Source organism: Canis lupus, chromosome 19 (assembly GCF_011100685.1).
Source record: "Canis lupus familiaris isolate Mischka breed German Shepherd chromosome 19, alternate assembly UU_Cfam_GSD_1.0, whole genome shotgun sequence".
In the NCBI taxonomy this organism is placed as follows: Eukaryota; Metazoa; Chordata; class Mammalia; order Carnivora; family Canidae; genus Canis; species Canis lupus.
Window position 1 is genome coordinate 27047459 of NC_049240.1, and position 16627 is coordinate 27064085.

General features: G+C 38.3%; 1 protein-coding gene across 1 annotated transcript in view; it reads right to left on the bottom strand.

Moving 5' to 3' along the window:
• Positions 1-16627, bottom strand: part of CNTNAP5 (contactin associated protein family member 5) — a 785909-nt gene that overhangs the window by 38491 nt on the left and 730791 nt on the right. Inside the window, 1 exon segment of the mRNA NM_001048108.1 lies at positions 7075-7205. Coding sequence (NP_001041573.1) covers positions 7075-7205 — 131 coding nt within the window.

The window sequence follows — 16627 nt, forward strand, 5'->3', positions numbered from 1 at the left end:
TTCCCAGCCTTTTGGTCTAGTCAAATCTGCAATTTCTTTCTTTTCTTTTTTTTTTTTTTTTGGATTACAATTTCTTCTAGACTCTATACTGAACATTTATGTGATATTATCCCTAGGTAGGATCCCTGTTATCTCACAGTTTCACTTGGAAGAAAAGGAGTTTAAGATCTCTTAGAACTAAAAAAAAAAAAAAAAAAAAAAAATCTCTTAGAACTGTGTGCCAAACCTCCCCGCCCCTTGGGGAGCAACTAGTCCAGGACTGACACCTAATTCTCCCAGATCTCCGGTCCCTCCACACCCAGTTCTGCTCACATTAACTATCCTCTAGAATCCTCATTTTGTAGTGGTCTCTGCTGTGAGAGAAGTCACCAGCTATGACTTGTACATGATTAGAAGCTTTACTACTATTTCATTTATTAAATTAGAGTGGACTAATATTTGCTATTTATTGAACACTTGGTATGTGTGAGACATCACATTTCAAAATATATGCCTCTCCAAAATACTGTGAAATAGGTATTATTGCCCCTGTTTTACAACTGAGGAACTGATATCCTAGAGATCAATAACTTGGCCAAGGCCAGACAGTGCCACAAAGCAGTGTCCCATTGTCATGTGGCCCACTCATCACTCCTTACGGCGTTTGCTTTACTTGTCCACACCTCTCTAGGTATCTGAGCAACTTGTAGACAATCATTATATGTTTTCACTTCTAGATTTCAACAAAACTCATCAGCAAACATCTAAGAATCTACTATGCGCCAAACACTGTTCTAAGTGTTCTAGGAATCCACGTCCTCCAGGAAGCTTTCTATGATGTCTTGGTTAGATCAGTTGACACTCTTTTGTATTCTCATGGTGGCTTTTTCTCTGCCCGTAAGTTTGAATTTAAAGTGTTGCATTATAATGATCTACTTCCCTCTCTCTTTTTCCTTCCTCCTCTCTCCCTCCCACCCTTACTAAACTATGGCCTCTTTGAGAATTCAGACATCTTTTCAATATATGTTTTCCATAGGATCTACTACAGAAACTGGCAGAGTAACTCCTGACACAAGTTTGTTGAGTGTATTGATTCACTTTCTATCTTGGGGCTATGGGGACAGAGATGGTCACACTACCAGGATGCCTCTCACTGCCCGGTAACCCTTACATCTTTAGGTACAGCATAGGGTTTTTGGTCCCCATGGTCTCCATTTACCAAACTCAAGAGATCAGATTCAATCCTTTCCCTGAAGGAGTTTTCTTCCTACCCTACTTCAAAGCTCTCTCTTGCCTCTTCTACTCTCTAAAACTGCCCCTTCCAGCAGGAGCAGGGGCCTCCTCTCATGCGCTCTTGTCCAGATTGGAGAGGAGGCTGAAATGAGTGGGAATTTCCTGCAGAGTGGAGAACAGTAGAAGAATTCTTAGAGCTCAGGCAGCCCGGGTGGCTCAGCAGTTTAGCACCACCTTCAGCCCAGGGCCTGATCCTGGAGACCCGGGATCGAGTCCTATGTCAGGCTCCCTGCATGGAGCCTGCTTCTCCCTATGCCTGTGTCTCTGCCTCTCTCTGTCTCTCTGTGTTTCTCATGAATGAATAAATAAATAAATAAATCTTTAAAAAAAAGAATTCTTAGAACTAAAGGTTGAGCTGAGATTCCCCTACCTTCTGCTGGTCATCTGCCACCCAGGGTCCACTGGATCAGCTTCCTATACAAGTTGCTCCTGAACCTTGATTGGTCCATGCTTACATGTTACATGTGGGAGAACTTACTGTTCAAATACATGAGTTATCCCTATCCTGCTGTTCTATTTTGTGGGAACTTACCTGGTCTTTAGTACTTAAATTAGATGACCAGTGAAATACAGAAGGAAGTAAATGCCACTCAATTGGGGAGTTTTTAGAAAAAGATGAGTATTTGTAAAGGTTTGGAGAGGAAAGAAAGATGACTCAAAGGATACCGAAGGCTGGACCATGGAAATTGGGGAATGGGGTTGAGCCCCAACATGGAACATGGGTACCTGAGTGCTAGTACTGGTTCAGGCGCTGGATTACCAATTTGAAAAAAAAAAAAAAAAAAACAAAAAAAAACAAAAACTTAGCAAATTCATAGAACAAAAGCATATATACACAAAAGAGGGGTGTACCAGAGGTCTTTATTTTTAGGCTTTAAACATTTTTAATATGGGTTATTGCAATCATTGAGATTTTCAACAGGAAATACACTATTTTGCCAGATTTCCTTTTATTATTTTATGTTTAGTATTGCTTTTGTTTTACTTATTTTATGGTTTAGTATTGCTTTAATTATAATTGGTGGGGTGGTAAGGGGTGAAGTACTATCCGTAGTCCTTTGTAATTGCTGGATATCTAGTTTGTAATTTGGCCTACAGAAGCTTTGTTGATCTCAGAATCTAGGATGCCCAGTTTTCTTGTCAAGTTGTTAAATGGGATAGAAAAAGAAGAAAATGGGACAAACCTTTTTTTCAGTAAGTCCTACATGCTAGGCCTCATGCTTGGTCTTTTAGCTATGTTCTTTCATATAATCTTTATGAAAATTGACTGAGCTCAGTTTGCATTTGCACCCCCCTCTTCTTTAATAAAGCAGTAGACTGAAGCTTAGAACAGTAAGTAGTGGTCTAAGATCACATAATGTAAGTGGTTGAACAGGGATTCACACTCAAGTCGTATAGGGATGCCTCTCTTGACCTCAGGATCTTCATCTCTCAAAGGAAAAAAGTAATTACTTTGTTTCAAAAGTGCTTAGCACCTCCTTCTTTACAGCTTGTTGAGTTGGCATTTTGGTAAATTGGCTTAATCTGTTTAATGTCATGAATGCATTTTAAATAGGAACAATGAAATTCACCTCCACCACTGAAGCATTTTAGGGGGCACCTGTACCTTGAAACACTAACCAAATTACAATTCTTAAATCATCGCTAGGAGTACTTGCTGCTGGTTGCAGGCTCAGTCCCCATGATCTTCATAGCATCACAAAGAAAGAAGGAGGAAAAGCAGCTCAAGGTCTAGGGGTTAGAAGGGAATTTGTTTTTAAGTACTACATGCCTCTAGTTGGTTGAGTAGAGTGATGCCCACCCGGCCTCTCTAACCACTTCTGAGTAAGGCCTACACTCTGCTTCAGCCTAAGGGTAGGACTGGAGATGTAGTAGTTGCCTACCCTTTTCTGTTTTTACTGAACTTTGTTCTAAGCAGGAGGAAGAAGAGATCTAGATAGGATAAGAGGGGTGGGGGTATCTGGGAGGCAGGTGTGTTGTGTTACTGTGTCAATAAACTGATTTAAAATTACATATAAAAAAAAGTCTCTGGCTCTAGGTTTTTCTGCTCCTTCAGTGTTTTGGAAATATCTTTTCAACCAATATGTGCTTATCACTGAGTATTAAATTGATTGGAAATCTTTTGATAGAAAAGATAAGGAAATACTTATTGTTCTCTCCCTGACCTGTTTGTGTCTTTCATTTATGGAAAAGAATACAGGAAATATTAAGAAGGAAAACTGAATCATACATATGCATGCCTACTAGAATGCGTCCTGCATGTCCCATCAGCACCTCAGTCAAAAGTCATTGAGATTTTGAGAAGTCATCATTCCCATACCTTTCCTCCCTCAATCTTTCCCCAACCTAAACTTTCTCCAAAGATGTGTGCCCTTATTTCAAGAGTAAATTCTAGAGGTGAGCTCATTAAATTATAATCACTCAGGGATTGATTTTGTACCATACACTTGACAATTATTCCTGAACTCCCACTCAGTCAAGAAAAAAAACTAGTAGACAACCGTTGACTTCTCCCATAGCCCATATCCAAAAGGTGGATGTTGCTTCTATGACATTTAACATCTTCATCTCCATGGTTTCCCCCACTGTACTAATTGAAGTCCCCATGATTTCTTTCTGACCAGCCTCTGTCTTATGTCTTATCACTCCCAAACGTGTATTTCTATGCAGTAATCACAGTAAATCCCTGAAAATGAAAATCTAACCATGCTACTACTTCCCCTGCCTAAAATCCAATGGTTTCCCTTCACTTCTTCACAGGGCGAATTTGATCTCCTCCACATAGTACAATAAATCCTCTAGAATTCATTCATTTCCTTCATAAATATTAATTGAATACTTGCTGTATGTTAGGCACTGCTTGATAAGGTGAGGATTCTATGGTAATGAAAATAGAGAAAAATCCCTGTCCTCTAGAGGAAAGAGAGAGGACAAAAAAAAATTAGATAAATAATTAAATTATATTGAAAGTTAGATTGTGCATAAGCATTGTAGGGTGGAAGTCAAAGGGCTAGGTCGCTGTACGAAACAAGATGATCAAAAATTGTCTCATTGAGAATAACATTTTGAGTAAACCTTGGGGAGAAGTGCAAGTACAGGGCACCTAGGTGGCTAATCAGTTAAGCCCTGGGCTCAGATCATGATCCCAGGGTCCTGGGATCAATTCCAGCATAGGCCTCCCTGCTTAGTGGGGAGTCTGCTTTTCCCTCTGCCTCTCCCTCTGCTTATGCTCTTTCTCAAATAAATAAATAAATAAATAAAAATTTTAAGTGCAAGTTCAATTAGGAATGTAGATATATGGATATATATGCATTCTAGGCAAAGCATATTCAAGTACATTCAAGAGCCTCGAAAACAAGAAGGCCAGAGTGGCATGAATGGAGTCAAAGAAAGTACTGATATATGAGAAGTAATATGAGAATGGAGCAGCAGATGCTGGGTCATAGAGATCTCCTAAGTCTCTGCAAGGTCTTTAGCTTTTATTCTACATGAGAAAGAAAATCATCAAGGTGTTCAGATGGAAGAGCTCCACCATCTGATTTATGTTTTTTTTTTTAAGATTTTATTTATTTATTCATGAGAGACAGAGAGAGAGAGAGAGAGAGAGGCAGAGACAGAGGCAGAGGCAGAGGCAGAGGGAGAAGCAGGCTCCATGCAGGGAGCCCAATGTGGGGCTCGATTCTGGGACTCCAAGATCACGTCCTGGGCCGAAGGCAGATGCTCAGCCGCTGAGCCACCCAGGCATCCCTGATTTATGTTTTAATAGGATCTCTATGGCTAATGTGTAGAGAACAGGCTGTAGGGGAACAAAAAGTGAAGCAGAGATCTGTCGATTAAGATGCAATTTCAAACTGTAACAATCCAAGGATGAGATGAAGGTGGCTGGGGCAGGGTAGAAGTTCAACAGGATGTTGCACATGAGAGAAGAGTGATATCAGAGATAACACCATAGTGTTTAGACTGAGAATTTGCAAGAATGGAGCTGTCTTTAACTGAGATGTGGAAGATTATGGATATAAGGTGTGTTTGGGGAAAGATTCTCAGTAGCTCAGTGCAAAATATGTAATGTTTAAGATGCCCAATAGACATTCAAAGAGATATACCATGTAGGCAATGAGAGATAGGTCTGGAATTCAGAGAATGCACTGGAGTTAGATGTACCTTTGGGATTAACTAATTAGCATTCCATGGCATTTAAAGATGTGAGTCTGAATCACATTAGACATGGAATGAGTATAAACTCAAAATAAAAGGAATGTGAAGATGAGTCCTGGGATGCTCTAGTTCAGATAATGACAAGAAGGTAACAAAAGAGATGCAGAAGAAACAGGTGAGAGTGGTATTCTACAAGTCAAATAAGAATGTGTCTCAAAAGCAGAGGTATCACTGTGTCAAATGCCAGTGAGAAGACAAGTAAGGAAAGGATTGCTAGATTCTTGAAGATCACTGGTGTCTTGAGAAGTATAATTTTACTCCAGCATAGTGACAAATCCTTCATTGGTGCAGGTTTAAGAAAAAGTAAGGGGAATTTGGAAAACCAAATATATAAACATTCCCAAGTCCGTGGGCAATAAACTGAAAGAGAAAATGGGGCAGTATATGAAGTCATAAGAGAGAGGTTTCCTTCTCTGACCTAAAGAATGTTTTCTATCATGTTGTATTGTGTTGCGTTGTATTGTAGTTATGTTCCTAATGCATGAAATCCTTGTGTGTTTATGTTTTAGGAAGTCATTCAACCGAACTGGGGAATGTTGACAAGGGATGGGAAGATCTAGATGCTGGAGTGATGTTCTTGAGTGGGGTATGAGACCAGGCCTACAACTGGTGTGTTCAGCCTTAGCTAGAAGCCCTGCCTGCTCATATTCATCAACATGAGGGAGACAGACTGCCCAGACACCAATGCAGGTGAGTGGGTTAATGTGGTGGTGAGAGTGTGCAGGTATTCTCTTCTGAATGCTACATTTATCACAAGAAGGAAGAAAACAAAGTCATCTTGTACAAGTGAAGATGGGGTTGTAATTGTTGGGCTATAAGGAGAAAGAAGGAGTTTAAAATTATCATCCAGGCGATCAAGAGAGTAATAGATTAAACACATAAGAACTGATTGTTGGTCAGATGAAGAGCTCACTTGAAGTCATGATTCTGAATAGGATGATCTGGACTCTGCCAATTCTCTGTTGTGATGTGCCCTCACCTGCTCCCTGCTGTCTATACCAAGACCCCTGGAATTCCAGAGTACCTGCCACCTGCTCTGCTCTTCTGGACATCTTTGCTTCTCACATGGACTAACCATCAGAGTATTTCTTTCTCTCTTCTTCACTTAGCCAATTCCTACTCACCTTAAAGACTCAGTTTATTCTTAACTTTCTCCAAGAAACAAATATTGAGTGCCCTCTCCTGTGCTCCCATATCACCTGTGCACATTTCTACCCTAGCCCTCGCCAGTCTCTTATAATTTCCTCTTCAGCTGTGTGTCTTCCTTTTAGACTCCATTTCAAGATTATCAAACTTGATTAGGCTTCTGATCACCTGGTACCTCCCTTGCAAAAATGTCTTGATTAAGTAATCTGATGTAATGCCCACAAATCTGCATTTCTAGCAAGGTCTCAGGTGATGTTGATGCTGGTAGAAAGTGGGGAACACACTGTAGTTCACTTTGTCTAGTTCTTCAAAGGCTGGAGTCAAGTGTACTTAATATATATCCCCGGAACTTGGATGCATACATGGATCAGAGTAGAAGCTCAGAAAATTTTGCTGAACAGTCAAAGCACATTTGCCTGAATGAGAAGAGAAGTAAGGTACCTGAATAGCAAGCTCTCTTCCTTCCCGGTTAATCTTCAAATGGTGCATCCTTCTGTTGGCAAAGTTCTCTGCATCAATATTGAAAACTTGGGTTTCTTCCTTGCTTAGCTGATAGCGAACCTGTAAGCTTCCTTGAAAAAATATATATTAGAAATTAGAATTAAACATAGGATTCATAAAATGCAAAAATTTGATAAAATTGTCTTTTAGTTGATCGTTACTATTTTCTAGGGTTTATTATTCAAGTTTTAAAAAGGTATTCACATATGCTATTACTATAGCATCTGGGTCCATATGGACTAAGTATAGGTGCAAAATCCTGTGTGTGCGTGTATGTGTGTGTGTGTGTGTGTGTGTGTGTGTGTGTGTGAGAGAGAGAGAGAGAGAGAGAGAGAGAGATCAGAAACCACAATGCCAGACTGGAAAATATAACAGCCACAGGTCTATTTTGTAATTGAATTGTGAAAACTTCGATAAAATAGAATCCTTTCCATTCTCTCTTTAATTCTTTCTACTTCCTAGAATTCCTTTTCTTCCTATTGCCTTTATGGCATTTCAGAATACATAATGCAAAATAAGATTATAAAATAATCTAAGCCAGATTAGAAGAAACATGTTTGGTCTATGAGACCAATACACAATAGAGTCAGCTGATATAAGAACAGCTAATGCTGGTTTTTCTGATTTGCTCTCTCTTTCTGGCTCTGACTGTTGCATATTCCCAAATATTGTTGCCCAATTATTATTATTTGGGTTTTTACCACCTAAATATAAATAATAGCTCTGTAGCAGTAGCATATTTAGTACTGAGAGGAGTTGAACCAGGATAGTGGTGGAAATATGTAGGTGTAGGGCAAGGGGACCTGGCCAAAGCCAGCCTATTTTAAGGAAACACCCATCATGTGTACTAGTGGGCTGTTAGGTAGCATGCTCTTCCAGATTCCTTCTAATTCTAAGAATCTTGGTGTTTTGATTTTCATTTCATTAATTTTATTATTTATGTCCTTCTTGACAACTGTCTACTCATAAGAGTGGAAAATATGAAGTAGAAACTGAAAATTAAAAAGTCTAAGTAATATCCAGTTAAAATCCTTAAGTTGGGCCTTAAAGATTCTTGCATCTCAATTATTCAAAAACATCATTTTGTTTTATTTTATTTAACCAGTTCCCACTTTTCCAGTCCTCTTACTCTACTGTCTTCTACACTGCCATTAGTGTATTGTAACACATATTTGGACATGTGACTCTCGCACTTAAAAAGATTCCAAGCCTCCTTAATACTACATGATATATTCCAACTTCTTAGCCTGATGTACAAAGCCATTTATTTATTTATTTATTTATTTATTTATTTATTTATTTATTTATTTTTTACCTTTCCAATTTTATCATGTACATCTTACTCATATCTGAATCACACCTGAACACTCAGCATCTCCCCAAATAATGTTCCTCTTTACCACTGTGTGTTTTTCTTTTCCTCTGCCTCCTCATCTGCCTGGCAACCTCCTCCTCATTCTTTAAAACCCATCTCATATGAACCAGGTCTTCACTAACCCTTAAGTCTGACATAATCTTTTATTGTATTATGTTACCACTGTGCTCGCTTTTAGTAACAGACTCAATTTATCATGTTTATCTTGTCTTTTTTTTTTCTTGAATTTAAGGTCCCCTAGGAGGGATAGCTGCTTATTCATCTTTGTGTCTACAAAGTATAACATGTGGTTTGCTATCGTAAGTCTCCAGAAGACATTTGTTGAATAAAATATCTACTCTGGAGAATTTTATTACCACTCCACCAAAATTATAAGCTAAAAATTACTCACTGTGTGTCAGATACTAAATAAACAGTTACAATATTATAGTTCTATTTTTAAGAGTTTTATAACCTAGTTGAAAGCAAAGACAAAACCATAGATGCCTACTTTTAGACATTTGACCCTGTACTAAAGATATTCTTTCTTTCCTTCCTTTCTTTCTTTCTTTCTTTCTTTCTTTCTTTCTTTCTTTTGGTTTTTTTTTTAGTTCTGTAGTCTCTTGCTTATTTGATTATTGTGGGGTGCGGGCGTAGGTACGGTGCTGGATTGGTGGGGTATTTGTTATTCTTCTTACTTCTTCGTTCTTTCTTGCTTGATTGGTTCCTTAATTCATTGCCTTCCTTCCTTCCTTCCTTCCTTCCTTCCTTCCTTCTTTTTCTCTTCTTTTCTTTTTCTTTTTCTTTCCTTCTTTCTTTCAATTAGACTTCTCTTCTGTCTTCACTGCCCCCCTCAGTAGCAATACCCATCCACTGGTTGCTTATGTCAAAACTCCTTGTTTTGTTGGTTTCCTTTGCTAGTACCCCTACACACATAATGCATACCCAAGTCATCAGCAGCCATCTGGTCTCTACAAGTAAATTCTGCATTCCAAGATTCTTTCTAGATCAACCACCACAACCTCATTCAATCCATCACCAACTCTCATGTGGACTATTGCAACACATCTGAAGTCCTCTCCCAGATTCTAGTCTTAACTCCTCTTATCCCATACCCATCCATTCTCTACATAGCAGTTGAAATACACTTGAAATTTTGGTTCCACTGATTAAAAGATTTTAATAACTCCTAAGTGCACTTAGAATAAAATCCAAATTATTTGCCATGACCTTCAAGATGTTTTTGATCTTCTTCTACACCTCTTTGATCTTATTGCATTCCACATTTGCTCCTGCTCACTAAGCTCCGACCACTATTGACCTACTTCATAATCCCCAATGTGACAAGTTCACTCCTGCATTAGAGTCTTACACTTGGTTTTCTCACCATCTGGAATGCTCCTCATACAGATCATTGCCAGAAAGTCTCTCCTCATTCATGGATCAGAAGTGATCCATGCAGTCATGCTTTTTATATCCATACAAACCTACCTCGGCACCTCCATGGAACAATGTTTTCCGAAACTGCTAGTCATGAATGATCAGTGCATCATGGAATCAATATCAGAATTTGGTATTTGCTATTACTAATAATTACAACCCCTCCATAACTGCAAGGAAAGTGTCTCACTTCCCTGAATACAACCTCCTCCCTTTCTGGCTCCCTTCTTTTAACGCCTGGATTCCCCAAATCCCTAGTGTAAGAAGTAATCTCACCAACTACTTGATGTTTCTCAACCCCTTCATATCCTCTTTTTTCTCCTGACCTAGCTCAAACTGCCTGTAAATCATCCTCTCTCACAGGGTCTTAATTCCCTTGGCCACTCTTTACTGAATGGACATATTTGTTTCGCAGAACTGTAACTACTAAAATGCAACCTACACAGTCTCTACTCCTGCCAGGTTTAGCTGGCAGAAGACAATACAAACCATGTATACTGCTGGTAGGCCACTTCAGATTTGTCCACAACTTCAAGTGGGTCTTTCTTGCATCATCTCTGTCTCAGTGCACTTGATGGGTTAGACAGTTCTTTAATGTCTTCTCTTCTGTCCTCTGGCCCCCAACTCTGCCTTCTTCCCAACTTTCAGCTGATGCCTCCCATCCTCCAACAAAACTGAAGCAACCAGAAAAGAACTCCCACAACCTCCTGCTACCATATTTACTAAACTATCACTTTCTAAACCCGTATGTTCTACTTTTTTTCTTTACTTTGATAAACTGTCCACGATTCTCACCTAATATCATTTTATGCATTCCTTTTCATCCTTCTCATGTACTTCAAGACATCAGTCAGGAAACATCCCCCTTCCTTTACAATTTTTTTGTTTCATCCTCTGTATTACATTTCCATTAGCATTTTTCCTATCTTAAAGGGGGAAAAATGAAAAGAAAAGAAAACTCTTCAACCTTCTTAACTGTAGCTATTGCTATATTTCTCTGTTCTCTTCTGGTCTATGATAAAACTCCTGAGGTTTTATCTATATTTCCTATGTCCAATTCCTCTCTTTCATCTACTTTTAAAATCCTTCCAGTAGGATTTTAGCTCTAGGTCTCTACCAAAAACTTCTATTGGTAAAGTCATCAATGACCTTCAAGTTGCTAAACCAAATTTCCACTCAAAATCCCCATCTTAAGTCTCTTTAGCATTCTATACAGTCACTCTCTTTTCTGTAAAATTCTTCGCTTAGCTTCTAGAACATTCTCTCTCCTGCTTTCCTTCCTTCTTCATTGGCCCATCCTTCTGCATGACTAGTTCCTCTATTTCTCCTTGCCCTCTTGATGTTGAAGTCCGAGGGCTCAGTCTATGGACTTTTCTCTATCAACTCTTACTCTCTTGACCATCTCATCCAGTATTATGGTTTCACTATTATCTTTTTGGTTTCCTAGAATTGCTGTTACACATAATTCTGGAAGTTAGAAGCTTGAAATCAAAGTGTCAGCATTTCCACAGGGGAAAATCTTTCCTGCCTCTTCCTAGTTTCTGCTGGGATCTGACAATCTATGGTTTTCCTTGGTTTATAGTTGCATCATTTCAATCTCTGCCTCTACTGTCATGTCACATGTCCTGCTCTCTGCATGTATCCATGTGTCTCTAAGTCTGTGTATCAATATCTCTTCTCCTTATAAAGACACCAGTAATTTGATTTAGGATCCACTATAATCCAGCATGACTTTATCTTAACCAATTAGTTGTGGTAAGACACTGTTTCTACATAAAATCACATTCTGAAGTTCTTAGGTGAATTTGGAGGGACACTACTGAAAGCAGTACATTACCTAAATGTAGATCAATTCCAAATTTATATCTCCATATTGATCTTCTCCCCATACCTGCAGTCTCCTCTATACAATTATCTTCTCAACATCTCTACCTGAATGCCTAATAACTTCAAACATTAATATGCCTGAATTTATGATCCTCTTTTCTAAATCATTCCTTCCATAACTTCTCACCTTAAGTACTAGTAAGCCTATACTTCCAGATGATTGACCAAAAATCTTAGAATCACCCCTGATGTCTCTTTGTTTCATACCCTATTTCCAGTAGGGTATGGCATACTTTTATACACCCTTACTCCAAAATATGTCCTTACTCCAACTATTTCTTTACCTCCCACCAGTTCTATTACTGCCACCCTCATCCAAACAGCCAGCATTTCTCACCCAGATTATTTCAATAGCCTCCTAATTATGCCTTTTCTAGCTTTAGCCCCTTATAAAGGATTCTTACCAGAGCATGTAGAACAATCCTGTTATAAACAAATCAGATGTGTAAATCATATAAATCAGTATCAATCAGATCTACTACTCCCCTGCTCAAAGCTCTTTAATAACTCCCCATCTTACCCAGAGTAGAAGGAGATACCTTTGTTGTGATTATAGGGTCCTAAGGCTTTCATTACTTCTTTTTCCTCATCATCTACTCCATTTTGCCTTCTCACTGGGGTCCAGTCACAATGCTTCTCTTAATAGTTCTTAAACAACAATCATACAACTGTCTCAGACTTTGTATTCCCTGTTTTCTTTGCCTGAATGCTCTTCTCTGGATATATACATGGATCCCCAACAAACAATCCCCCATCCCACAAATCCTCCAAATTTCTGCTCAAATACCACCTGCTTAAAGAGTTCTCTGATAGTCATGTTGAAAACTGTGAGAACTTCACCTTACTTATACATATTCCTGACCTCTTTACTCTGCTCCCCCCCCAACAGAGCTCATAACCTTGTAACATTTTCCTTATTGTTACATTTATTATTTATTGTCTATCTCCCTGTACTAGAATGTAAGTTGCATAAAGGCAGAGTTAATAAAATGGAAGAGTCTAGAACAGAAGATATGAATATGATTCAGTATACTTACGGGAAATATTGTTTCAGTCACACAAAATCATAAACTCATTCTGAGTCACTAGGTAAAAATATTCCTTACAGATATTTTAGTCAGACATTGTAGAAATGTCTGGTTTTTCAAATAACTGGTTTTTACAGTACTTATCACCATTCTGTTCTTTTCTTAAGTCATACATTTTTAAGCTCGTTCAGTAATTTTCATCATTCATTTAATTATAAGCTCCATGATAACAGAAATTTATCTGTATTTTTTCCCAAGGTATTCTCAGTGTTGAGAAAAAAATGTCTAGCATATAATAAGGAGGAGGGAAGGCATTAAATATTCACTGATTTTTTTTTAATAGGCTGAATGAGTGGATAGGTAGGTTTGGTGATATATGAAAAATATTTCTTTTATCTCACTTATGCTTAAACATTTCTAATGAAATCAATTTTTAAGAGTCGATCATGATAATTTCAATAGTCACTGTTACAGCTAGAAATGTTATTGTTATGCATATAATCAGTAGTATTAAAATATCATCACCTGCCTATTTTGTTCTAGGGATTGTCTAAACTTTTTTTTCATATTTCACCTTTATATCTCAAAAATTATGACATATACATTAATATTTTACACTAATTTTACATGTAAAGAGAATGTAGTTTGTCTAGTCTGGTTGGACATTTAGATATCAGTCATTTCATACAGATCTTCCCTTTAATCTAATTGTAATCTGAATTTCTCTGTAGGGTAGCAGCCATACTTTGCATCTCTTCTTTAGGGCGCACCATATAAAAATAAAGCCCTTTGGATAAAGGCATATATTTGTATGATAATCCTACTTGCCATATTTCACAGATAAAACACTAAAAACCAATTTGTGGCCACTCTGAAGCCAAACTCAATTGTCCAGAGCTTGTTCTCAAATCACTGCATGCATAACTGAATGCTAAATTTAATGAAATGTCCCTAAATTAAAACAAAAAATATCTTAAATTTTTAAGCTTTTTGGAAAAAGGAGACATTGATACTAAAAGAATTGCAAGCCCCATGGAAGATAAAGTCGATTTTCATGGCAAAGTTAAACATTAAGGTTGTTCTTCTTAATACTATCTTGGGCAAGGTGAAGAGAGATTAGAAGTGAAAAGAATCAGCTATCCTTAAAAAAAAAATTCTCAGCTATTTGAGAATTTCTCATGAGTCAGTAACTGCAATGCGTTGAGCATTCCCAGATCTACTCAGCTATGATGGTTTTCTAGGGCTCAATTCATTTCTTATTCAAAAACAACCTTGAAAACTCTCAGAGGAAGTCATAAACAGGTACCAAATCCTCCAGCTTATTCGGTGATGGGTTCTGGTTTGCTTCTTTCAGCCCTATTGTAAGCACCTTAATAAGTAACAATTATCTTCTTCTATTTCAGTGCTTCTGTTTACGTTTGCACAAAATATTCCACAACCTGCCTTACCTTTAATTCAAAAGTCATTTGCATAGCAAAAGAGTCCCATTACTGGGAATAAAGGCAGACCAACTGCCCTCTTACATGGCCCTCTGCCCAAACTCCTTTTTTCCTTATGGTCTACATTATGGGATGTCAGCCTCTTTCCAACAAAAGAAAAATACACTGAATGACAAAATTAATAACTTATTTTTTTAATTTTTATTTTTCAAATGATATAAAGGAATGAAACCAAATGGATTCCTCTGGCTCAGGTTTGTTCTCTAAATTCAGTCTTTACAACATGTGTACAAGGCACAGACCACAAAACTCCATGGGAAACACTGGCTGGTGCTTTATGTGCTTAGAAATTTCATTGAGCTACTAAAGATCTATTTTCCTTTCTGCTGAGACCCAATTAGAGTTCACTTACATTTAAAAAACCCTTTCCTCTTATTTGTATATGATTTATGGGGTTTGAAGGCAATAGTCATTAGAACTCAACATAGTAATTAGTCTTTAAAGTATTCAGGATGAGGCGGCTTTGTAAATTTTATGTTCACTTTTTATGATCCAATTGCTTTTGAATATAGATGCATTTGATCATGGTGCTTAAAACTTTACACTATTTGGAACTAATGTTAGCTGTGCATGTATTTTTGAATATTAAAAAAATTTTGATAACAACAGGTACTGACAGTAAAAAGGATCAAATCCACAGAAATCTTGGGTCACCATTTGTGACTTGTTATTGGATTGGCTAAAATGCCACTGAGAGTTTGTACTTCTCTCTAACTAGGAGCTATAAATATTTCTTTCCATCTCTCATAGTGCCCAGTATGGAGCTCCACATAAGCAGGCCTTCCGTCAATGTGCAGCAGACAGTAGGGCCACGCCATGATGTTCCAGGAATGGTGTTATGAACACCGGCTCAGAGAAGAAAGACAAAGCATGAACAGCCTACTAAGTGACCCAGGACCATGCGAAGACTAGTATAGCACAGGGTATAGTGAAGACAAATTCTGGAAATGCATCTGTCCAGGTAAGAAAACTGGAAAATCAGAGAATGTTTGCTAGTGGTGATGATCCCCGAATTGGAGTCATAAAGAACACATAAAACTTAGTCACGCAGACAAGGGGAAGAAAAGATGAAAAAAGAGGAAATAGCAGGGAGAAGAAAAAGAGGAGGGTGTGCGTGTCTGTGGTTAGATGGAATGCAGGTGTACCCATGGAGAATAAGCAGAAGATAATGAATTTAAGATGTAAACCTTTTGTTCCTTAAGGAAACCATTACCTCTATGAAGCCATTATTTCTTCAAATCATAATTTTGCCTTTTCTAAATGTTATTTATTAAGCTAGGTTCAAAAGCACTGCTCCGAGATGACAGCTCTGATACATTTTCTAATGATGTCATTCCAGGGACTGGGCTAGCATGATTGACCACAGCACAAATACATCCATATGATGGGGAGCTGAGCCAACCTGCATTGAATAATCAAGTCTGAAAGTATTCTGGGCATCTAATACTGTGCACACCACTTGGAAATGATGAAGAAGGAATGTTAAGAAAAATGTTGAGCATAGGATGATGATTCGTTAAAACTTAAAGAAATGAAAGGTGTAGCATGGTCTGAACAGCACCCACATGCCTGGGCTTTTGTGTTTTCCTGATGCCTGTCAGTGCCATGCAGCCTGCCAAGTACAGAAATTGCAGAGCAGTCAGTGCTGGCTTCAGGCACTTCCATAAATGAAAATATAAATGATGGTCAATTAGAGATGATTTCCTAAACCATTTTCTAAAATCATTAACAAATAGTGTAACTAGCTCTGAATAACTTCAGGCACTTTTCACAATGCAAAGTCATCAAGATATAACCACAGGATCCTGTTTAATGGCACAGAGACAATCACATGGAGGCCTTTCCTGCCTGGTAGGGGTCCTCCAACGGGGACTCCCAACGGTTCAGAAGTGAAGGCCACATCCAGGATGTTCTCCCTTAGGGATCCCTTAGTCTTTCTTATTCAAACATGGGGCCCTAGCCATGGAGATGGTCATTTGTGTCTGAGAAATGAGCTCAAAGAAGAGGATAAATAAGAAGTTAACCAAGTGCCTATCCTGGGACACTCCTTGTGAAAGCTCTTGTGCATTTATGTGGGGCGCTTCACTTGCATTTGGGGATGTCCCTCGTGGGGATCTTCATCCAGGCTTGAAGATCTTGTTTCTGGCTCCTCCCCAAAACCCTTTCCCAAGATTCCTGCCCCATCCCTAAGAGGAACCGGCCACTTCCCTGGGTCAGAGCCTATGACATGACAGTTTGGAATAGTCATTATTTTTGTTACAAATGAGAAATCTCAGGGAAGTTAA